The 24,471-nt window shown below is 38.0% G+C and overlaps 1 protein-coding gene across 2 annotated transcripts in view; it reads left to right on the top strand.

Annotated features, from left to right (window-relative positions):
- ARHGAP10 (Rho GTPase activating protein 10) overlaps window positions 1–24,471 on the top strand; it is a 367,040-nt gene that overhangs the window by 176,106 nt on the left and 166,463 nt on the right. For both annotated transcript variants that reach the window (XM_049905921.1, XM_049905919.1), the window contains exons 11-13: window positions 12,232–12,313; window positions 16,004–16,046; window positions 17,932–17,997. In XM_049905921.1, coding sequence (XP_049761878.1) covers window positions 12,232–12,313; window positions 16,004–16,046; window positions 17,932–17,997 — 191 coding nt within the window. The remainder of the gene's footprint in view (window positions 1–12,231; window positions 12,314–16,003; window positions 16,047–17,931; window positions 17,998–24,471) is intronic.

The raw sequence follows: 24,471 nt of genomic DNA, 5'->3' as shown, positions 1-24,471 counted from the left end.
TTATAGCAGCACTGAATAACTAAGATATCCATCTTGGACTATTTGGGTATTATAAATGGGTTTCTGATGAAATCTGTGCCAAACTGTTATTTGGTACCTTTGTATAGCAATTTCACAGTTGATTGTATATGTTTACTATAAATATAAATGTATTTCATCTTCTTTCCTGGTATCATTATTTGCTATTTTTTTAATTCCTGTGTTGGAAAAGTAACCAAGTAGGATTGCGACAGTACCTGGTACTTAATAAACTTGAGCCCTGGCTTGCATTTGATCTGTGTAGATGTAAATAAAGAGTGTTCACTTAATTCTGTATTAGTTAGGATCAGGTTTCATTGCATGTAACAGAAAAATCCAAAATAAGATGACTTAAGCAATATGAAAGTGTATTTTTTCCTTTTTTCAGGACCTCCAGAGATAGATTGGGGCTGATGTAATGCTCAGTAGCGTCAACTCCTGCTCTATCTTGTGCGTGGTTTACATTCTCAAAGTCACCTTAGTTCCAAAAGGCGCTTTCTCATTTACCATAGAGCACATTCTCTGGCTTTCCAGACACTTTCCAGAAGCTGCACACACCATTTTTGCTCACATACTATTGGTTCGAATGGAGTTATACAGTTACACGTAGTTGCAAGGGAGGCCGAGAAATAGTCTTTTATTTCTGGGCATCTATAGCTGCTCTAATGCTGGGGAAATCTATTACTGAGAATAAAGGGAAGAATGGCTGTTGGGGAAGGGGGACTAGCAATTACTGCTTTGGTTATGAATGTTTCGGTAGGTGTGTACTTCCTCCCCCCACCATTCACTAAAATGTTACTTCGAATATCTTCTTAACTACGAGGCAACATTTAAGAACATATGCACTAAGAATACCATCAAGGAAGTGAAAAAGCAGCCCACAGAATGGGAGAAAATATTTGCAAGTCATATATCTGATAAGGGACTTGTATCTAGAATATGTAAAGAACTGTCACACTCAACAATAACAAAAAAAGACGAATAACTCAATTAAAAAAATGGGCGGCAAAGGATCTGAATAGACATCTCTCCAAAGAAATAGACAAGTGGCCAATAAGCACAACATCCTTAGCCATTAGGGAAATGCAAACCAAAACCACAGTGAGGTACTAATTCACACTCATTAGGATGGCTATAATAAAAGACAGATAATAAAAGTGTTGGCAAGGATGTGGATGACTCGGGACCTTTATACACTGCTGGTGAGAATTTCCACAAGAGTACAGGCACTTTGGAAAGCAGTTTGGCAGTTGCTCAGATAAGCATAGTTAGCATATGACTCAGAAATTACATTCCTATGGAAACCCTGGTGGCATAGTGGTTAAGTGCTATGGCTGCTAACCAAAAAGGTTCACAGTTCGAATCCACCAGGCGCTCCTTGGAAACCCTATGGGGCAGTTCTACTCTGTCCTGTAGGGTTGCTATGAGTCAGAATTGACTCGATGGGTTTGGTTTTAGTTTTTTATGTATATACCTAAAAAAACCCGAAAGCCCGTGTCCACAAAAGCTTGTACATGGAATGTTCACATGTGTTACCATAAAGGCCAAAAAGTGGCAACAACCCAAATATCTATCAACCAATGAATGGATAAGTATTTTTTATCCATATAATGGGATACTATTTGGCAGTAAAGAGGAATGCAGTGCTGATACATGCTACAACATGGATGAACCTTGAAAACACTATTGCTAAGTCAGAGAAGCCATTTATAAAAGATCACATATTGTATGATTCCATTAATATGTAACGCCCAGACTAGATAAATCTATAGAGACAGAAAGTAGATTAGTGATTGCCTACGACTGGGTGTTTAGAGGGGAATGGGAAGTGATTGCTAATGGGTCCAGCGGTTTCTTCATGAGGGGATGAAATGTTCTAAAATTGATTTTGGCGATGGTTGCACAACTCTGTGAATGTTAAAAACCATTGTACAGTTTAAATGAGTGAATTTTATGGTATGTGAATTTTATCTCAATTGAATGTTAAAAAAGGAACATATTTGCTGAAATAAGCTGCAGATAAAGAAATACCATTTCTAAAATAAGACTCTTAAAATGAGTATAAGCATTCACTTTTTCATGCCAGCCACAGTTCAAATACCAGGAGCTGTGAAATGATTATGTCACTCACTTTAGGTTGGGGGCATAGTACTGCGTATAGCTGTTTTCTCCATGGCAAGCTGTAGGCTGCCTGGAGCTGCAGCTTTCTCCCCTGAGGGGTGAAATCTCACCCCCCTTCCTGCCCCAACAATTTTGTTATATAACCTGCTTTTAGTTTCATTGGCATGCTTGCCACATACCACAGTATGCTGTGACCCCCACACATTTGCTTGATAAATAATTACCATTCTGTGAAGTTCTCCCACACATCAGTTTCAGGCACTGCTTAAAGAAAATGCTTTCCATTTTGCTCTCACTAATCTGACATTTAAAATATTCTTATTCGGTTGATTTTTGCCTAGCTCCCAGTACATTACGCTTGAAAGGATGGCGAGATGCTTCTTACTGTTACAATTCGCCCATTTATATTCTCATGATGACGATGGTAGGATGAAATCATCTACGTATCTGAAGCATTATATACTTTGGTGTGTTTTTACTCCAGTGATTTTATTCAATATCTATATGCATGGTGCTGTAACTTGTCAGTAAAGGAGTGAGTTAAGAATGGATTGCTTCCAGAAGTCCATGCAGTTGGGCTGAATAAGAATGTTTACGTGGCACTTTAGTGGTACTAATATTTGTCAGTATTTTATAGTGCATCTCATCCAGGCACCTAAAACAGTTGTTTGGCCCTGGGGATTCAGGAGGAAATCAGAAATAGAAAGACCTGACCGTAAAAGAACTCACAGAGTAAAAAAAGAAAACATTTTTTTTCTTTTTTTTAGGAGGGCTTAAAAACAAATAACAGTTAAGAGACAGGTCTAAGATGTTATGAGCTGAGAGGCATTGGAGAAGACGGACTGTGTTATGGATTGAATTGTGTTCCTCCAAAATCTGTGTCAAGTTGGTTAGGCCATGATTCCCAGTATTGTGTGGTTGACCTCTGTTTTGTGATTTTCCTATGTGTTATAAAGCATAATCTCTGACTATGGTTAAAGAGGATTAGGGTGGGATGTAACACCTTTGCTCAGGTCACATCCCTGATCAATGTAAAGGGAGTTTCCCTGGCATGTGGCTTGCACCACCTTTTATCTTGCAAGAGATAACAGTAAAGGGACGCAAGCAGAGAGCTGGGGGACCTCACACTACCAAGAAAGCAGTGTTTGAGGTTCCTTCATGGAGAATCTCCTAGTCCAGGGGAAGATTGAAGAGAAGGACCTTCCTCCAGAGCCAACAGAGAGAGAGGCTTCCCCTGGAGCTGATGCCCTAAATTTGGACTTCTAGCTTACTAGACTGAGAAAATAAATTTCTCTTTGTTAAAGCCATCCACTTGTGATATTTCTGTTATAGCAACACTAGATGACTAAGGCAGGCTGACTGAAGAAGTAATTTTTAAATTGAATCTGGATGATTGGGTGAGAGTTTGGAAGCTCAGGGAAAGGGAGGCTCAAGGCAAAAGGAATCACAGGAAGTCTTGAGAACACATTTTGAGAAAATCCCTTAAATCAGTGGTTCTCAGATGTGAGCAATTCTCGATTTTGGCCCAAGGGGACATTTGGCAATGTTTGGAGATGTTTTTCATTTTTAATTGTTATAACTGGGTGGGGGTGAAGGGAGAAGAGGCATATAGTGGGTAGAGGCCATCGATATTGCTAAATAGCCTACGGTGCACAGGATAGTCTCCCTGACGAAGAATTATCCAGTTCAAAAAGTTAGTAGTTGTTGCTATTGAGAAACCCTTCATTCAAGCATTTGATAAGGCAAAAACTCCTAACAAATGTTTGTGGAATTAAATGGATTTGTACTGTTTTCTTTTGTGTAAAGTGTAACGGTAGCTTAATTTGGTTATAGTGCAGGAGATGAAGTAAAGCCAGAATGTCCAGGGGTCTGTGTGGCTTTACCTTGTCAGCAACGGTGAGCCATTTGAGCGTTCTACTAAGACTAGTGTAGAGAGAAAAGGAAAGGAAGTTATTTTTGAAGAATTTGAGTGGAATTGGTAGAACAGGGAGTGGGTAGAGTTAGAAATAGCATTTGTGTGTATGTGTGTGTGTAGGCTTCTGGGTTTTTCACGGAGAGTAAGATTTCTCCTTAAAGATGATATTGTTCATAGTGGTACATTGAAAGCCATGTTTCATATTGGTTCTGATATTTAAATGAAAATCTGAATTGACATTGCTATGAATTTGTTCCGAAGATGCATTTTGAAGGGCATTGGACTGTGAGTCATAGAAAAACTTTTAGCTTTTGTGAATAAAACAGGAAAGAATAATTGTGCACAAGGGTTTTTGTAGACATATATTTTCATCTCTCTTGGGTAAATATCTCGAAGTGGAATTGTTGGGTCTCATGGTATATGTATACTAGACTTTTTAGGAAAATGACAGTCTTCCAAATTATTTTTAATTCCACCAGCAACATGTGAGAGTTCCAGTTGCTCTACCTTCTTGTCAGCCTTTGAGGGTGTTAATCTTTCTTATTTTAGGTAATCTAGTGATTGTGTAGTATTATCTCATTGTAGTTTTAAGTTGCGTTTCCCTCATGACTAATGATATTAAGTGCTTTTTCATGTGCTTATTGACCATTTGTATTTCTTACATTTTGAAGTATTTGTTCACATCTTTTGCTCATTCTAAAAATTTGTCTTGGTTTTTGTTTTCTATTTGTCCTGTCTAATCTTTGTTCTTGTGTTCCTCCTTTGCTATGTTCTTTTTAGTAAATTGAGGATTTTTTTTTTAGTATTCAATTTTATCTTCTCTATTGATTTTTCAAAAAAACCCATTGTTGTTAAGTCAATTCTGACTCATAGTGACCCTATGTAGTTATGTATAACATTTTTTAAAATTATCACAATGTTTATCTTTTTATTAATAACATAAAGCCTTAGAAAAATGGAAATTACCAAACTTTTGGCCTCTGTGCCTTGTTATTATATATTTTAATTCTACATGAACATTAACAGTATAAATCCAATAATACTTTACTACTTTTATTTTGAAGCCCTGGTGGTGCAGTGGTTATTTTCTGAAACCAATAATCAGTACTATATTAAAAAAAAAATTAACATGCGTATATATGTTTATGCCTTTTAAATCACTTTTTTATTACCAACATATTTACCCTTTCTGGTTTTTCTCATCTTCTCTGTAGAAATGGGTTTCTATATTGTGCCATTTTCCTTAGTTCTTTAGGCTAATTTGAATATTTCTTTTAATGTAAGCCTACTGGAGAAGAATTCTTCCATATTTTCTCTGTCTGAAAATATCTTTATTTTGCCTTAATTTTTGATGGATATAAAATTCTCGATCGATAGTTTTTATATTCAGCAGTTCAAAGAAGTCATTCTATTGTCTTCAGGCCTTCACTTTTTTCCCAGATGATAAGCCAGCCATCTTATTGTTTTTCTATATGTCTTCTTTTTCTCTTGCTTCTATTAAGATTTTGTGTTTATCTTTGATTTTCAGCAGTTTGATTATGATGTGCCTACGTGTGGCTTTCTTTGTTTTATCTTGCTTAGGGTTCACTGAGGTTCTTGGACATGTCGGTTGATGTTTCTTAGCAGTTTTGGAAAATTTTAGCCATTATCTCTTCAAATATTTCTTCTGTCCCCTTTTCTCTTTCTTCACTTCCTAGGATTCCCAATTACATTATATTTGACAATTTGATATTGCCCTGGAGATTTCAGATTCTGTGTTCAACTTTTCCCACATGTATTTTCTACTTACGTTTCAGTTTGAATAATTTCTATTAACCTGTCTTCAAATTTATTGATTCTTTAGTCTTCTGTGTCAAACCTCTCAAAATAATTCATCATCGTTATTTATTTTTCATTTCTTGCATATGCATTTGTCTTTTTTTTTTTTTCAATAGTTTTGCTCTCTCTGCAAAAATTTCCTCTGAGTTCATGCACGTTGACCACTTTTTCACTGGATCCTTAGCTGTACTTATAGCTGTTTTAGGCTTCTGTCTGATTATTTTGTAATATTTGTGCTGCCTCTGCGTCTGGGTCTCTTGACTGCTTTCTATCTTGATAATAGGTTATATTTTCTTCTTTGCATGTCTTGTAATTTTTGGTTAAATGCCAGATATTATTGTGTGTGAAAAAATAATAGAGACTAAAGTAAATAGTAATTATTCGTCATAAAGGGCATGCTCATTCTTCTGTCAGGCTGTTGGAGTGTAGGGCTGAGTCAATTTAGTTTGTACTTGAGTTGGGACTACCCTTTGTTGTTACTTTAATTAGATGCAGTTTATCACAGGCTTCATATGATTTGAGGATAGTAGGATAACTTTCTCTGGAAGGTTTGTCTCAGTTCTCCTGCCCTGCCTTAGCATTCAGTGTGTCCTGCATGTCTGTGCCTTTGGGATCATATCTCAGATCTTCTGGCCTACACCAGCCCCAGAAAACCTCTGTGTCTTACTCAGAAGCGGGCGTAGAGTGCCTGGAGGTTTTCTCTCAGTTCTCTTGCCCTGCCCTCATTTTTAGCACATACACCTCAGGGGTGGCCTTCTTCAGCAGTGTTGCCCTGGTCTCAGACTCTCTTGTGTGTACTCGCTCCAGTCCCATGGAAAAGAGTTGGAGCGTGGGTGCAGACTCTCTTTGTGTCTGGGCTTCTTGGAATTCTAAGCCATCACACCAGCCCACACTCTACCTTTAACATTTTGTTAAAATTGCCCTGTTTTATTCATGTTTGATGGGTTCCTCTTTGTCCTGCTGCTCTGCCAAGGATGAAAGAGGGTTGTGTGTATTTTTCCTCTTCACAGAAGAGCTTGTTACTTTCTGGATTTTAGTTCATTAGGTCTTTGCATCTTCAGCTCTCAGACAGCTTTTTTATTTTTTTTTAAACTATGTTCTCTGTTAGGGTGGGAATACTGTTCTCTTGCACCTTTCTATGCTCTTAGCAGCGGTGAATGTCCTCTAATGATTAATTTTTGAATTCACTGTTACTGGAACAGATAATCCCACTTCTGACTGTAACACTGCTTGTTTGCTGTATTTGAAACAAACATATTTTTGGTAGACTGAATAAAAAAGTTATTATAAAGGCTTCACCCTTAGTAAGATTATAAGATCAGATAACACATTTTTACCATCTCTGAAAAAAATACTTAATTCATTTTTTTGTACTTGATATATTTTTGTCCAACAACCCTTATGAGAAAATGAGTATGATGATGACTACATCTCTATTTTAAAGTCTTTAGTTTGACTTTGGCATGTTCTCCTTCTCATAATAGTCCAGGACTTAGAACGTGCTGGTTTGGTGTTTCATTTTTCCTCTCCAACATTCCTCTTAGGAGAGTTTTGGGATATTCTTGATTGTTACCATCATAAATTTTGGTTGCTGCTGCTTAGATTTTTCACTTAACAACTCCTCAGTTTTCAATAATGTCTCATCAGACTAGCCTTGCAAAATGTTGCTCTTCATTTTTGTCTTTTTGTGTATTTTCTTAATTCTCTGCTCAGTGATCTGTCAAGTAAATAGATCACTGAGCATAAATAAAGAATATATGGGAATATAAGGAAAATGTGTCTTCCTCATGATGGACAGAACTATAAAAACTACATTGAAAGAGAATTAGTAGAGGGTAAAATGTAGAATACAGAAAATAGCTCCCTGGACTGTTTGCTTCTCAGTGCCTGATGCATAAAAGTATACTTTTTTTTTTTTAAACGAATGGATGAGAAGAGATTGAGATGCTAATTTAAGAACAAGAATTTAACATAAAGGTTTCTTTCTACAGATTTATTTCAGTTCCTTATATTATGCCTTAAAGATAATAATTGTGGTCCTAAGTGAAGAAATACTGACTGTCCTGGAAAGTCTATTTTCTACCTGGCCCATTTTTTCTTCATGACATTTATACTATTGCTTTTATAGTCACTAAAGATTACCTTTTATTCACTGTGGGTGGTGAATTATTCACAACTTAGCTCAATATCTGGAGCTTAGTAGGTACTCAGATATAAGTTTGATTGAAATGAATTGTTAGGTGAGTAATAGAATGACTGTGTCCTTGGCTGAAACAATGTGATGAATCGTAGCAACATTGGCTCCAAGAACCAGAAAAACCGGAATTTTCTCCATTCTAATTCTAGCTGCAGTGGAGTTGCTAGTGTTGTTACCTTAGCTTCTCCATGAAATGAATAAGATATAATTGCTATTCCTTTCTTTATATAAATGTGACTAATCTGGCACCTAGTTGTAAACTTTTCTGTGTTGGCTATCCTTATATTCTCTAGGCTCTCCTATATACCCATTAAATTTTATTAATAATGCATGTCTGTTTTACTCCCCTCAAACCACAGAATGTTTACAGTTTAGTTTAACAATAGCGTGCTATTAATGCTGTACTTTGAAACGTGTCCAGCATTTCCTAAAGCCTTATTTTTGTTTAATGATTTTCTGGCAATTGATTATTATGAAAGAAACTTGAGAAATTTAAAATGATTAAAACATGTTTTAGTGCACTGGGTTGTATTTTTCCTACACTAATGTTTTAGTGTTTTAGGGGCCGGGGGCTCAGTAAGTAGAGGATAAGTATGATGAGATGTCTTTGTGATGGGCGGGAACCCAGCCTTATGTAATACTAGTGACTGATTCCTTTTGAGTAATGTGTTGCAAGTATGAAGTTTTCTGAAGACTATGTAGTGTTATGAATTAATTCTCCAAAGTGGAATTATTTTCAGTTACCATATTATTTGTCATAATGTAAACAGAAATGGAATTCTTTGCTTGTGGATGACGTATTTCTGCTTAATCACTATCATTCAGCAGGTCTGTTATTTGCTCTATTCCACCAAGGGCTAAAGGTGGCTCAAGTTTGAGTCATTGCACCTTGCCTTACCTGGAGGCGAGACGTTAGTAATTCTTCCGTTTTTATACCACACTGGATTTTTATCCCGATGTAATATGGCAATTTCGTCTGAGGCCTGGCAATTGCTGTTTTCCCTCCTGTGGTATCTGTAGTTCTAGTTTATAACTCTCAAAGTCCTTCATCATTCAGCACTTATTTGTTGTGTCCCACGTTGCAAGAATCACTCATTCTTCCTATGACCCAACATCTCTGTTTGCTGCTTTATATGTGACTTGGTTAAATCTACCTGTAGTAAATATTATTTCCCCTCACATATGAACGTCAATGGAAAAACATAGGAGAAAGCAAAAGAGACCAGAGGGTACAAGGAATTCCTTCAGGGTCAATTTTCTGAGTACTTTTTCAAGTCGTTATTTCCTGTAATTGCTTTTGACTTTCACTGAATCCCTTCACTAGTCATCAATTCTGTGTTGTAACTGATCTATCTTCTCTTCTTTATTCTTGGAGCAACAGCTGTCTTACTCATTATTTTGTTGCCCATAGCACATTCGAAGCACATCTTGAATATTTCTCAAGTCCATTCATTTTTCTGTCTTCATTTTTACCGAGCTGTCTCACCCTCTTTCCATTCAGCTCTTGCCTACCTTCAATTTACCCTTCACCGAGAAACCAGAGCGCTCATGTTCAATGTTAATCTGATCATGTTATTTCCAACTAAAAGCCTTCAGTGGCACTGAGGATAAACTAAATCCTTAGCATGGCTAACGAGGCCTTGTGTGGCTGGGCCAGCTTCATGTTGTGCCTTTCTCCAGCTGCCTGTATAGGCCCAGTGATGAGGCTGATTTCAGTTCCTCTGAAGTGTGCTCTATGGTTCCTATGAGCCTTCTCTGCCTACAAGACTTCTCTGGCTCTGTTCCTCTGACTTGGCTGATTCATCCTTCCATTCGCAACTGAGAAGCCTCCTTCCCCAGAGAGAACCGCCTTCCAGGATTAGGTCAGGCCCTTCCTCTTACATACTCCCATCACACCCTGAAATGTGGGAGTTGCCAACTGAGTCTGGCAGCTGCATTAGCCCACAGACCAGTCTTCTTGACCGCAGCGATTTAACATATTTATACTTAGGTGTGCATCTTCTGATTGTTACTGTCCTCATTGCTCCCTTTTTCCCATAGGTAGCTGGCTTTGTTCCTTTACAGTTCTCTGTCTGACTCTTTGCTGTACTCTGTACCGTTGTAATTAATCAGTTGTTTGTAATTTGTTTAACTCCTGCTTTTTCTGAGAGACAGTAAGCTGTCTGTGGGCTGTATGCCCAGTCCAGTCAGCATCTGGCACGTGGTATGTGTTCAATACTGACTGATCCTCTGGTACCAGGCCTAAAGCATAGTAGACAGTCCTCAATACTTACTGAACTGAATATTTCCTCTCATGACAGAGGTTGGCATTTTGTCCTTGCATTTTATTTTCTTTGCTAGTTTTGCCATTCCTGGATTAGAAAAGCTGTCAACTTTTCATTATGCATTGGATAATAACATCTTCCCTTACATTTTATGGAGCCCTGGTGGCATAGTGGTTAAGAGCTGGGCTGTTAACCAAAAGGTCGGCAGTTTAGATCCACCAGCTGATCTTAGGAAACCCTGTGGGGCAGTTCTACGCTGTCCTATAGGACCACTATGAGCTGGCATCCATGGAATGGCAACATTTTTATACTTTTGTTGTTTAATTACATACTGTTGGCTGTTGTTAGTTGTTAGGTGCCATCAAGTTCGTTTCTACTCATACTAACTTCCATGTGATAGAGTAGAACTGCCCATAGGGTTTCCTTGGCCGTAATCATTACCGAAGCAGATCATTGGATCATTTCCCCCATGTACCCCCGGTGGGTTGCAGCCACCAACCTTTCAGTTAGCAGCCTAGTGCTTAACTACTGTGCCACCATATTAAATGTTTAAATAAATACAGTTTTAGGGAGGTCTTTAGATATTTTTTTCTTTGTTACAAGAATGGAGCGTTCTTGCAGACGTGAGACCCCGTGTGTAAATGTTGTGTTATCGCTTAACTGATGGGAAGTGCCATCTGAAGTTTTCCTTCACAATTGTATTTAAGTCCCCTGAGCTCAGTGTGGGTTACTAAGAATAAGGGCCAAAATCTTTCTGTCCTCAGCAAGGAACTTTTTAAAACAGATTGGTTGTCTGGGCGTCTTGCCTTGATTCTTGCTCCAAAAGGGTGCCGTGAGCCGCAGAGAGAGAGGAAGTGGAACGTTGGTTCTCAGCTCTGCAGTGCCAAGGTGGTGGGAAAGCCAGGAGGGATGCGAGAACATTGAAAGTAGACAACAAAGAGCCATTTTGCTGCTCAGGAGGGAGTTGGGAACTTATTAGTGGCTCCCCCCAATCCCCCCATTTCATAGCCTGGAGAAAATGGTTGTAGATGAGAGCCTTTCAGTTACAGATTGTGTTATAGTTATTTTGCTGTGAACTTTAAGCGAAGAGTTTATTGGCTTATGCTTTATAACCTTCATGTGGAGAGAGAGCAGAATGCCTGTGGGAGTGAGTGTTGAGAGGACTGTCTGCTTATTCATATTTGGCACAGTGCTTTTGGAGATTCAAAGTGCTTTATAAGACTTGTAGTGATTATTGAATTATAGTCAATTCTTAGAGCTTGCTTTAGTTGGAAAAAATTATCCAATAGTTAAAAAGGGCGTGAAATGCTATTGCAGGAGTGATGACTTTAAAAAGTATATTCAGGATCAAAAGGAAATTAATATTTGGTTTCTATTTCGACCATCTATTTTCCTTTCCGGTTTTCTCTGTTTTGGGAGCATCTACGTTGCGTTTTAATTCCTTGCCAGAAGAATTTACTTTCTGATACTTTTGATCAAATATACAAAGGTTGTTTCACTTGAGAAGCCATCCACAGTTTAAGTGGAAGTATTTGTGGCTTTTCTACCTAGTTTTCTTTCCCGGTATTGAGTTTTCAGGTAAAAATCTCCAAAGGTATGAGTAAACTGAGCTGAGAAATATTGAAATATTGACATTTGGTCCTAAGGACTGAACACGGGGCTCAAAGACAACGGGAAGGAAATATACCAGACAGTTGACAGTGTTGTCGTCTCAGAAATGGAATTGGGTTGGGGGAAATTACTTTCTGTTTTTGCTCTGTACTTGTCTGGATAACAATGAGCATACATTTCTTTTATAAACAAAAACTTCATTGTCACAATAAAACCTTATGAGGTAGAAAAGGAGGTTTTGGTTTTAGTGGCCAAGGGTAACCTGATCTGTTTCTGGTGTCTTTCAGGCCTGGCGTTGCTTTGACCATGCAGGCGTTTTCGGAAGAAGAGAGGAAGCAGTGGTTGGAAGCACTGGGTGGAAAAGAAGCTGTAAGAATTATCAGTGATTGAGTTTTTATTTTGAATCCTTTAGAGTTTACTTGTGTTTTTTTTTTAATGGTATTTGAAACTATTCCTGCTGAAACTGACGTTAGAATTCATCTCGGAAGTATTCAGTATTCAGCAGTACACATAAGACTGGTGTATCATTAATTGTCAGTTCTGATTTTTCTTGATTCTGCCACTCTGATTTGTTTTGCTTGAGGAATTCTTCTAAATTCTCAATTTCTTCATTCTTACCTGACAGTATTTTGGGTGATAAATACAATAAATACTTACAATGCATTTTGACTTCAGTGGAGATGGAGGTAGTACAGGCAATAGGATAAGTGACTGCTGCCCTTATGTTGCTTTATTTAACAATTTATGGTTTGGTCTAATGGCTTACAGTATGCCATATTATATAGCCACCGTGAATAGTCTCTATTCAGATTGGTTTGAGGAATAAATTAAATGCAGAGGTGAAGATGCAGGGGCACAGGAATGCAGACTGTTGGCTACTTTATTCCAGCGTTACTTTCATTTTGGTGGTCTAGTGGCCTTTGCTGTGAGCAAAAATCCTCACAACTGGACCAGTCAGTAACATCATGATAAATGGAGAAAATATTGATGTTTTCAAGGATTTCAGTTTACTTGAATCCATAGTCAATGTCCATGGAAGCAACAGTTGAGAAATCAAATGCCGTATTGCATTGGGCAAATCTGCCACAAAAGACCTCTTTATAGTGTTGAAAAGCAAAGATGTCACTTTGAGGACTAAGGTGTACTTGACCCAGGCCATAGTATTTTCAGTCACCTCATATGCATGCAAAAACTGTACAGCAAATAAGACCAAAGAAGAATTGATGCCTTTGAGTTATGGTGTTGGTGAGGAAGATGGAATATACTGCCAGAAGAATGAACAAATCTGTCTTGGAAGAAGTACAGCCAGAATGCTCTACTTAGAAGCGAGGATGGCAAGACTTCATCTCATTTACTTTGGACATGTTATCGGGAGGGACCAGTCCCTGGAGAAGAACATCATGCTTAGTAGAGGGTTATTGAAAAGGAGAAAGGCCCTCAATGAGATAGATTAACACAGTGGCTGCAACAATGGGCTCAGACATAGCAATGATTGTGAAGATGGCAAAGGATGGGTCAGCATTTCATTCTGTTGTAAATAGGGTTGCTGTGAGTTGGAACTGACTCGACAGCACCTAAAGTAACAACAACAGAGCGGCCTTTGAGAGTTGGGAATTTGGCAGATCATGTATTCAGTTACAATTTAGTGAAGATAATTATAGAAAACACCATAGTAACCAATTTAAAGAAACTCTGCTTAAAATATTAAGACTCTAAATAAACTGCTTGTTAGGTAGTGGGTGGGTTTCTATAGAAAGCCTTTGACATTTCAGCAGGATTTAGAAAAAGGAAATGGTTTGAAAAGCAGAAGAGGGTCACGTATAGTAAGAAGAGAATGGTGTCGTAATACATAACCAAACTCAATGCCGTCGAGCCGATTCCGACTCATAGCAACCCTATAGGACAGAGTAGAACTGCCCCATAGGGTTTCCAAGGAGTGCCTGGTGGGTTTGAACTGCTGACCTTTTGGTTAGCAGCCGTAGCTCTTAACCACTATGCCACCAGGGTTTCCAGTGTCATAATAGAGTTTATGAAATACCAATGCTATATTATTATAACAGCGCATTAGAGTACAGGAAATGGTGGGCTAGGAGGCTGGGCAGCAGTGTGTATTGCCAATTTGATGTAGTACTTGAAAAATGAATAGAATGTATCACCCTTGGGGGAAAAATTAGTAATCAGTTTGTATGTCCTTTTCTGATATTTGAGTTGCATTTAACCTATTTAGTATTACTGCATCCTATTCTTAATTTGGAAACCCTGGTACATAGTGGTTAAGTGCTATGGCTGCTAACCAAAAGGTCGGCAGTTTGAATCTGCCAGGCAGGTGCTCCTTGGAAACTTGTCCTGTAGGGTCACTATGAGTTGGAATCGACTTGACGGCAGTGGGTTTGTTTTGGTATTCTTAATTTGTCTTTGGAATTTTTAGCTGCGAGTCAAGAGTACTTAGAGCTCTGATGGTTATTGAGATCCCAAACAGGTTATATTAATCCACTGTAGTGAGAACAATGCACCAAGACGTATCTCTCCAGAGATTTAAGGAGTGCTTAGGAAAGTGGATTTGCATAAGAAAGATCATATGACCAAGTCATTGAGAAATAATGACCTTAAAAGACCCATATATAACCTCCTGTTTAGAGTAGAAAACAAGTGATTAGCTGAGAGATATACAGACAAAAGCATGTCTTCACAAGGAAAAAATTCTTCTGTGTATTTTGTTGTAGGGGAAAAAACATCACAAAGTTTAGTAAAGCAAAAGGAAAGCTTTATTTGGCGTATATTCAAAAATGCAAAAGTGGGAAGCGGACAAGCATGTTGCTAGAGCCATGTCTGCCTGAGTCCAAGTAGATATTACAGAATGGGCAAGAATGGGAAGACGGACAAGCACGCTGCCGCAGCCGTGTCTGCCCGAGTCCAGAGAAGGTTACAGAATAGACAAGAATGGGAAAATGTAGAAGCACACTGCCACTGCCGTGTTTGCCCGAGTCCAGAGAATATTACCAAGTCATCAGTATATATTAACACTACAAAATGGGCAAAACCATTGAAAGCTTCACATTTTCACAGATTGGCTGGAAACTGTGATCCTACCTTTGAATTGCCTTTCTTAACAATCATTGGTACAGGTTTCAGTAACAACAGTCTGGAGGGTCTTCATCGGTCCAACAAATTTTCTATTCACTAATGCTAATAGAAAAAAGATAAGAGTGGAAAGTCTTTTGTGTTCTGGCTTATGTGAAAGGTTGCCTAAAAGATATTTTTCTTCCCTAAAAGATAATTTCTGAGATTGTCTTCTCAGGGCCCAGTTGATATGTCCTTATGAATCTTTGTGAGCCCTTGTGAGCACAGCTCCAGCTGGGGCACATTCTCTGTGCTCAAGGGTGGGGAATAATGACTCCAATATTATTCTCTAAATCAGTTTATATGGTAACATTTAAACTACTGTGTTTTGGGTCAGTACTAGAATCATCACCTTGGTGTTTCAGATGTAGTTATTTAAGTCTCTTTCTCAAGTAAATATGAAATTGTAGAAATAATGGTGAAAAAAATGAGCTTCATCTTATTGGTTAGAATGCAACAATTTGTCACTGCACTGGGGATTTAGTAATGCCAACCCATAAAAACCCATTGCCATCGAGTTGATTCTGACTCATAGCGACCCTATAGGACAGAGTAGAACTGCCCCATAGAGTTTCCAAGGAGGACCTGGTGCATTTGAACTGCCAACCTTTTGGTTAGCAAACTGTAGCACTTAGCCACTAGTAACACCAAAAAAAAAAAAAAAAAACAAAGAACCGTGAAAAACCATGGCCCCTTCATCTCATTTTGCTACTTTGGCACACCTCAGCAGAGATGAGAGACAAAGTAGACTCAGAGAGATCTCTGTTTATTATTTATCTTTGCATCTAAGAGCAGGATCCCAGTGCTGTCGAGTCGTGTGACTAATCAGTACCAAGTTTATGAAAATGTAATTTTTGCATGGTCCTCGGTATGCCTATTTGAATTATTTTTTAGTGACTTGGTAAAAATGTTAAATTTTCCCTTTCTCTCTTTTACTAGCTGTTCCAGAGTTTTAATAGAGTGATCCCCAAACAAGAAGGAAGTAAGTACTAGTTTGTAAAATGACCGTCACCTTTTTTTTAGTTACTTTGTGCTCCTTACTGATGTCACACCGTTGCTGGCTGCACCCTCTCTGCTCTCTCTAGTCCTCTGATGATTACATGTGTTCTGTCTTAGCCACTGAGAACCCACTTAGATTTTCCTGTATTACTACAGCTCTCACTGATCTTTCCAATCTGTAAGCTTTTTCAGTCAATACTTCCTCTATAATTCACTTTGATACTTATCTGTAAAGCCTGAAATGATCACAGAAGAGTTTTCAGGTTGCAGCCTTCAACTTCTGTCTAAGTTGTAAGTCCCTGTGGGTGTTTGCTGTGTATCAGCCTTCTCCCTTAATATCCTTATAGTTTTTGAGTGTGGACTATACACAACTTACAGCCAAACACATATTAAAATATTCTAGCAGAATGCCCTTCACAAACACTGTATGCACTAAAGGAGAATGAAGTACCGCCTACTTTTGTACTCAGGATTTATAGTGAGATAAAACAAAAATGTGCCCCAATTTGCTGGATTCTTTACAAATTTAATTTTGATGTCTTCAATGGGGGAGGGGAGGTACGAAATTAAGGCTACATTTATCAAATGTCCACAGTTTGAAAACATGATGTCATATAACACATTTCATAATTATTGTGATGTGTGTGTCACGTGACCAGTGGTTGACTAAAAGATGTTTCCTCTAGCCTTCGTGCTGGAAATTGGCAGGGGCTACAGAAGGTAGCAAAACCACTGCCACACCTTTCTCCCTCCCCTTTTCCCTCCGCTTCCTTTCTCCTTTCTTCTTTTTTATTTACTTTTTCTTTTCTTTCCCTCCTTCCCTCTTTTCTCCTTTCTTCCCTTTCTTATTTCTTTATGGAGAAATTGAAGCATGCTTTTAGGGAAGAATAGTTTTGCTAGGCTCCCAGAGATATTTACATTTTATAAAGCTTTGTGAATTGTAGATCCTTGAACAGTATACCCCTGCTCAATTTCGCTCATTAAAAATTTCCCCTAGCTTGGCGCTCTGGAAAACCTGCAAAGTTTGTGTTCACGGATTGTTCATGTTATTCCTGCTGAGAGCCAAAGGGTATATCACTGATCCCTAGGTTCTCAGTGGACAGACCAAGGATACTCACTCTCCTGATTTAATTTTTGAAATATCCATTGTCTGTTATTAAGATACACAAATGTGCCAGCCTAATCATAGGCAAGCATCTATACTAGGAAAATTATGAAATTATATTTTCAAAATTGTCTGTTCTGCTACATGAATCATCTGCTTTAAATTCATTATGAAAACAGTAAAATATTATTTTAAAAGCTTAGAAGGTGGCATAAAATAGGAAAATTTTAATTCAAACTCATTGCCCAAATAATGTATTTAAAAAGCTCTTCTTAGGAAAAAAGTTTCTAGGTTTTCAAAAAAGAAAGTTTTATGTTCTGTCTCAGACTTTCAAGTAATTTGAGAACCTTCATTCATTTGTGCGTGTGTGTATTATGTTTTTAAACCAAGTTGCTGTTGGAAGCCTTGGCAAAACGTGTCTTGAATGTTTCTAGAAAGCATCCCCTAAAGATTTGTATCACTTTCTTTTTCACTGTTTAAAATAAGTTATATTTATTAATTTAAAAATATTTTTCAAATATAAATTTAATGATAAATTATCGGTAGTAGATGTCCTGATACTCTAGCAAGTGCTCTATGTCTAAATATACGAAATACCCTTTTATATCATTTAAGCAGGGAATATGTGGACTTTAGCTTTTTCTTTTTCTTAATGTAAAGTAAAAATTAGATGGAATTTGAAGATTTTTTTCCCCTCTCTGTAACGACGAGAAATGTAGTAATTAATCGTGTCCTTCACGCTTTCTCATTGTATTTCTTTTAGGTGCACAGTTGGATAAAATGGGATTCACAATTCTCAGAAAATGCATCAATGCCGTTGAAACACGAGGTAACGTGACTGTCTGAGTCATTTTATTCATGAAGCGCTATAGGTATGTAAAATCTGTAAGCCATTTAAAATGCTCATTTCGTGGCTAAGTGTTGTAGAATGAAAGAGATTGACAGGAAGAGCCCATTCCAGGTATCAGAGGAGCAGTTTGTTCATTATCCCTGACACGTCCTCCTCTGTGTTAAAGCATGAGGCCCCTGCTGAAGTGGGAATGGGTAGAAGAACCTGCAATGTTGGAAAACCAGTATCTACCACTTTTTTTGTTTAAGCACTAGTAAGATAGTCTCCAACCTCCATTGTCTTCTGGGCACCCATTAAAAAAAAATCAGCTTTCTTATAATTTTTAGACAGTAAATTCACTGATTTAAAGTGTACAAATGGCTGAGTTTTGACAAGTGTATATAGTTACGTAACTACCACCACAACCATAGAAGATTTCTGTCTCCCCCAAAAGTTCCTTTGTGCCCCTTTGCAGTCAACCTCTACTTCTTCCTCCTTCAGCCCTTGGCAACCACTGAGCTGCTTTTTGTCACTTAATTTTGCCTTTTTTAGCATTTCATATAAATGGAATCATGTATCTGGCTTTTGTATTTAGCATGATGCTTTTGAGATTTGTCATGTGGTTGGGCGTATTCTTAGTTCATTTTTTTTTTTCCTTTCACAAGCTTTATTTCAAATGAGGCGTGACAACTAATATCATTATCAAATTTTTGGAAATTAATATTTAGCAGAGTGAGAGAGTTGCTTCTAAATTGTGTGAAGGACCAAAAACATCTGTCAACTTTTATACTCTATGAACTGAAGTTTATACGCTGCAAAATCAGTTTTCCAGTAAGCTCAGACAAGGAACATTTGTGCGTACCTCTAAATTGTCTTAGCATTTATGAATTCAAGTTGAGAAAAATATTGCATTTCATGCATAATATAAAAACAGTGTTTTGAAAACAACAAATAACTTTCCAGAACTTGTACTATACAGGTAGTCCCTGACTTACGGTGTGTTCGAGTTATGATGAACCACACTTATGAATGTCTTTTTTTTTTTTTCTGTACATCTTATTATTACTTCTTCCTGGGGAGGAAGTTATGGGAAAATGCAGGTAGGGGATATGGAAAAAAAATTGCTGAATTATGGGAACATGCTCTAAACATTTATCAGGAAAATATGACAGAAGACGATTGGTGGAAAATTGTCCATATGGCAAGAACACTAAATTTAGAACTTGATATTGTTGATGTGGAACAACCTATAGAACCTGAAGAAGGGGAGTTGACAGATCAGGACTCAATGGATTTTTAAGAGGAAAAAAAATGCTGAAGAAGAAGGAAATGCTGAAGAAGAAAAAGAGAACTTATCAAAAAATTTTATAGCGGAAGGATTAGCTGGAGCTTTTTTCTAAACTGAATCAGGGGCTTCAGCTGCTTGAAAACATGGACCCAAATGCCAAGTGCTGATCACTTTGCTGATGTCAATAGGCAGATTTGGGAAGCAGTGAGATGTTACCATGAAATATATGAAGAAAAAAAGAAAAGGACCACACAGATCACTTTCACTGTCCATTGCTAGGGACAATCCAGATGGTCCAGAATCTTCCAGAAGTGGAGTTATTACTGCTACTGACAGAATGCCAGTATTGTCCAACTCCTTTTCATCGTTGGAGTAAATTTTTATGATTTGTGTATTTTTTTATGTGTGTATTAAAATATATTTCTAAGTTTTTATGTAGTATTTCCAGTCCCCAGAGACAAATAAATATTAAAATTTATAAAGATACTGGTAATAAAGGCAGTAATAATAAAAAAAAAAAGGTGTTCGAACTACATCAGAACTAATTTACAAGTGAGTTGTTGAAACAGAACTACCTGTATACTATGACATCATATCCAGAATGTCATATGGTTGGCATTTGTTTTTATTGCTAGGTTGTATTCTATTACATGGTATCTTATTTTCCAAGTGCCACTGTAACAGAAATATAAGTGGATGTCATAAAGAACAGAAATTTATTTTGCCACAGTTTAGGAGACTAGCAGTCTGAATTCAGTACATCAGCTATAGGGGAAGGTACTTTCTCTTTTGTTTTGGGGAAAGAGCCTTGTCTCAGCTTCTGTAACCCCAGTGTTCTGTAGTTCCTTGGCAGCCTTCCTGTGGGATCTGTCATCCCCCCATTTGTGCTTATTCGTGTCTGTGTTTAGGCTACTCTTTATGTCACTTGGAAGTGATTAGGTTTAGGACACACCCTACACGGATATGGCCCCATTAACATAACAAAGAAAACACTATTTCCAAATAGGATTACATCCACAGGTATAGGGGTCAGGATACTGACATATTTTGGGAGGACACAATTCAATCCATACCACATAGATATACTGCAGTTTGTTTATCCATTCACCTGTTAATAAATATTTGTGTTGTTTCCATTTTAAATTTAATCCTTCCTACTGAGCAAAAGTGCAAAGGCTCTTTCTTTGTAGTCCCTAAGGAAAAATAGGGCCCTTGCACTTTGTGGCCAAGCCAGGAGATTTTTAGAAGAACCAACTATTGGACGTTATAAAACAGGCTGTTGCTGGAGGTTGAAGTTCTCTTTGTTTAAAGACCCAGTGAGGTATGGATAAATTGAATATTTAATTCTCTTTCATATATTGTATTTCCTAGTGGTGGGGACTGTGGGTGACTTAATGGGATGAAGCACTGCATCCACATTTTCTGTCAAAACAAGGTCTTTGTTACAAAGCCAAGACGGCCACCTGTGATATTGGAGTGCTGGATAACAGATGAGTACGAGCTGTTTTATGATTTGGGGATTTGCCCATTAATAATAAAGCCCACGCCACGGAAAGCCTTTTCTCCCACACTCCCTCAAAGTGGCAATTCAGGCTGACACATTTTCATTCATTTCAACCTGCACTGAAGCTGAGCTGACAAATCTCTTCATTTTCCTAGTGCTTCAAAAATTTTAGTAATGTAGAAAAAATACTATAATTTTTATGTCTCTCACTTCAACATTTATGTTTCTGTTTTTCCTGAGTTTTTTTAAGTTAGGAGGCTTAATGGTATCATTTAGGTGCTTGTTATTCTGATAAAGTCTTTCTCAAAAGGACATGCTTTAAATATCCTTGCTTCTGCTGGAAACAGATAAATTCTATCTAGAAGGTTTTCTGGTTGGTGTGTGTAGTGTTATGTAGTTTTACGTGCATTGAATGGACTGGCTATATGGAATCTGTATGTGTTGGTTGCGTTTCCTATTATAAATATAGAAGTAGTTGTATGCTTTTAACAGAAGAATGAGTCTACATAATTTAATTTAGATTTTCCTATTTAAAAATAAAAGCAAAAAGCATGTGTTTTCCTTTTCCAGTCTTGTGATTCCAAAGGTCTTCTATTACTGAAAACTTTTGCTTTTAATAGACTAATAATAGAGTTAAAAAGAATCAAGAGTCAGATCATATTATTAAAAATAATGAGTGACATAGAATCCCTGAGGTGTTTATCCTAAATTTGGAAATTTCCTGAAGGAATATTGTTCTTAATAATTTCCTGCAAGTCCACTATGCAAAGTGTTCATCTTTTTTATTCTATAGTTGGTCTTGCCTCACTCTTTTTTTTAATCAGTTAAGATAAAGCTAATATATATTCCTATAATAAGAAACTCCGGTATTTAAGTGGTTTAAAATAAAAAGACTTATTTCCTATTCATCAAGCATTGGTCTGAGGGCTTTGTTCATTACGCAGATACCGTTTAAAGGCTCCTGGTTGCTATACCAGAGGGAAGGAGACCTCTGGAGGGCCTTGGCCCAGAAGTAGATTCTGTGGCCTTGAAGGAGTTTACACTTGCTCCCAACTGATTGGCTAGAAATAGTTATGTGGCCCCACTCAACCTAAGCATCTAGGAAGCATAACCCTATCGCATGCCTGGAGGACAGGTAAACCAAAACCAAAGACAGGTAGAGAGCTGGAAATATTTGGTGAATAGCACTAATGACTGCCATGTCCTTTTTGTGTCTACATACCTAATGATTAGAAAACCTTAAATGATTAGAGGCCTTTAATGAGTTCTCATTGCGTAATAGCTTCTAATCACTGTTTTCAGTGTTAAAAATATCACTATCATTGTCTGAAAACTATCATTTCTTATGTTTTGGTTTAAACAGTTAGCTCACCTTTTTCCTATCTCGTTAATTTTTTTTTTCCAGTAATAGTTGGCATTTTTTATTATCAGCCTTATTTGTGACATCTCTGAAATATCTGCAAAGCATCATATAAGTATCTAAAATTTACTGTATTCCTCAGTACCCTAAGAAAAGATAGCATCTTTTTAGTGTGCTAACATAGGTTTATCTTAGCCTGGGACTTAGCAATTACTCCAATTTTGAGATAAGAGCCAACCCCATTTTAGTGTAATATCAGCATCAATGAACAAATCATATTTTCTCATTTCCGAAGAGTTATTTGCTCATAAACTGAGGGACCCTGGAGGAGTCAGATCAACTAATATTTCATTTATTTAACAAATATTTGTTAAGGATATGTGTCAGCTCACAGCGGTTTTAGGCCCTCTGAATGCTATTAGCACGTTATTGCTTGTGCATACCAAGCGAAGGGCTCCCTGAAGCAGTTGCTCCCAAACTCTGCTACATGTTGGAATCACCTGGCTGGTGGGGCGGGGGGGGCGGTCTTTAAAAAATACTGATGCTTGGCTCTCACCCCCAGTCCTTCTGATTTGATTGCTATTGCATTTTTAAAGTTCACCAGGTGATTCTAATATGTACCACTGCCCTAAGGAAGGAGCCATGGTGGTGCAGTGGCTAAGAGCTCGGCTGCTAACAGAAAGATCAGTAGTTCGATTCCACCCTTCCAATCTTTGGAAACCTTCTGTCCTGTAGGGTATTTAGTAGTTGGAATCAGTGTGATGGCAATAGGTTTGTTTTTTGGATTGGCCCTAAGGAAGGAGCCCTGGTGGCACAGTGGTTAAAGCTATGGACTGCTAACTGAAAGGTCGGCAGCTCAAACCCACCAGCTGCCCAAACCCAGCAGTTGCTCCAGAGGAGAAGGATGATGCAGTTCTGCTTCCGTAAGGATTTACACCCTTGGAAACCCTATGGGATAGTTCTACTCTACCCTACAGGGTCACTATGAGTTGGAATCGACTTCATGGCAGTGGGTTTGGGTTGGTTTTGGTCCTAAGGAAAAGGAACTGTACTGGTGCAGTGGATACATGTTAACCAAAAGGCCAGTGGTTCAAACCCACCAGCTGCTCTGTGAGAGAAGGAGGTTTGGCAATCTGCTTCCATAATGATTACTGCCTTGGAAACTCTATGGGGCAGTTCTGTTCTGCCTTCTAGGGTCCTATGAGTTAGAATTGACTCAGCGGCAACAGGTTTTGGTCTGGGTCCTAAGGAAGAGTCTCTTGTGTATTGGAGAAATGGGACACATGTTTGTTATCTTCATGTGTATGGTATCATGAAGGTCACTTTGGGGAGCTTTTGTCTTCTTGGCAAAAATAACCCAAAATAAACCCAAACAAACAAAACAGGAAAGTTTCAGAGTAAATAGCATAATATTCTTTTCCTTTCCGGAATAACAGATGACTTACTACAGTTAAACCCTAGTTCTGATCTGAAGCTGGTCAGTTAACCAGTATTTGTCGAGCAGTCACAGGGAGTTGAGTACATAGCCTTATTCTAGTTCTTTGGGATACGTATTAAAGGTTGGTTACATATAATTCTTGATCCATTAATGGATACAAAACATAGAGATTTGTGAGTGGTTGCATTTAATAAAAGTGTTGTAAGTTTTCGCCGATAAAGAAAATTTGGGTGTACGTGGATGGATTGGACAGTACTTGATTTGAATTGAGGATTGCCTTCCTTAAAGGCCAGGAAAGTCTATTTTGGCATTTAGTGAAACCTCAGGAAAGATCTGGAGGCAAGAGGAGGAGAATGGCCTTTTTGCAATTGGTTAGGGAGGGTGAAGAAACACAGTAGAAACAGGTACTTGGGCATTTATGTTTAACTCTGAAGGAAATGGGTAGCTCTGAGAGGTTGGTAGAAAGCCAAGTAGCAGACTTAAAGTGGTAAGTATGAAAGCTAGTGTTAGTAGCCATATGTGGAATGACAATGTGTGGGATTCAGAATTCCACCTAGATTGGGGTATTTCATAACTGAGGTAACTGATTGTGGATAAGAGATCTGGCAGTGGAGTCAGATAACATAGATACATTCGAGCGATTATGCAGATGTACTGGTCACATTTAGCAGTTGGTTGTACATACGGGAGGAACTCTGCAAGTAATAACACCTTCCACTTTTATTTTGGCAAACAAAGAGTATATTGGAGAAACTAAGGTCCATTGCAGACCTGATGACATACATCAGGGTCACCGAATCAAAAAAATCCACTGCTGTCCAGTTGATTCTGACTCATAGTGACCCTCCCTACAGGACAGAGTAGAACTGCCCCATAGGATTGCC

Source organism: Elephas maximus, chromosome 13 (assembly GCF_024166365.1).
Source record: "Elephas maximus indicus isolate mEleMax1 chromosome 13, mEleMax1 primary haplotype, whole genome shotgun sequence".
NCBI classification, from domain to species: Eukaryota; Metazoa; Chordata; class Mammalia; order Proboscidea; family Elephantidae; genus Elephas; species Elephas maximus.
The sequence above is the reverse complement of the archived record's forward strand: the minus strand, read 5'-3'. Positions and strand labels throughout refer to the sequence as shown.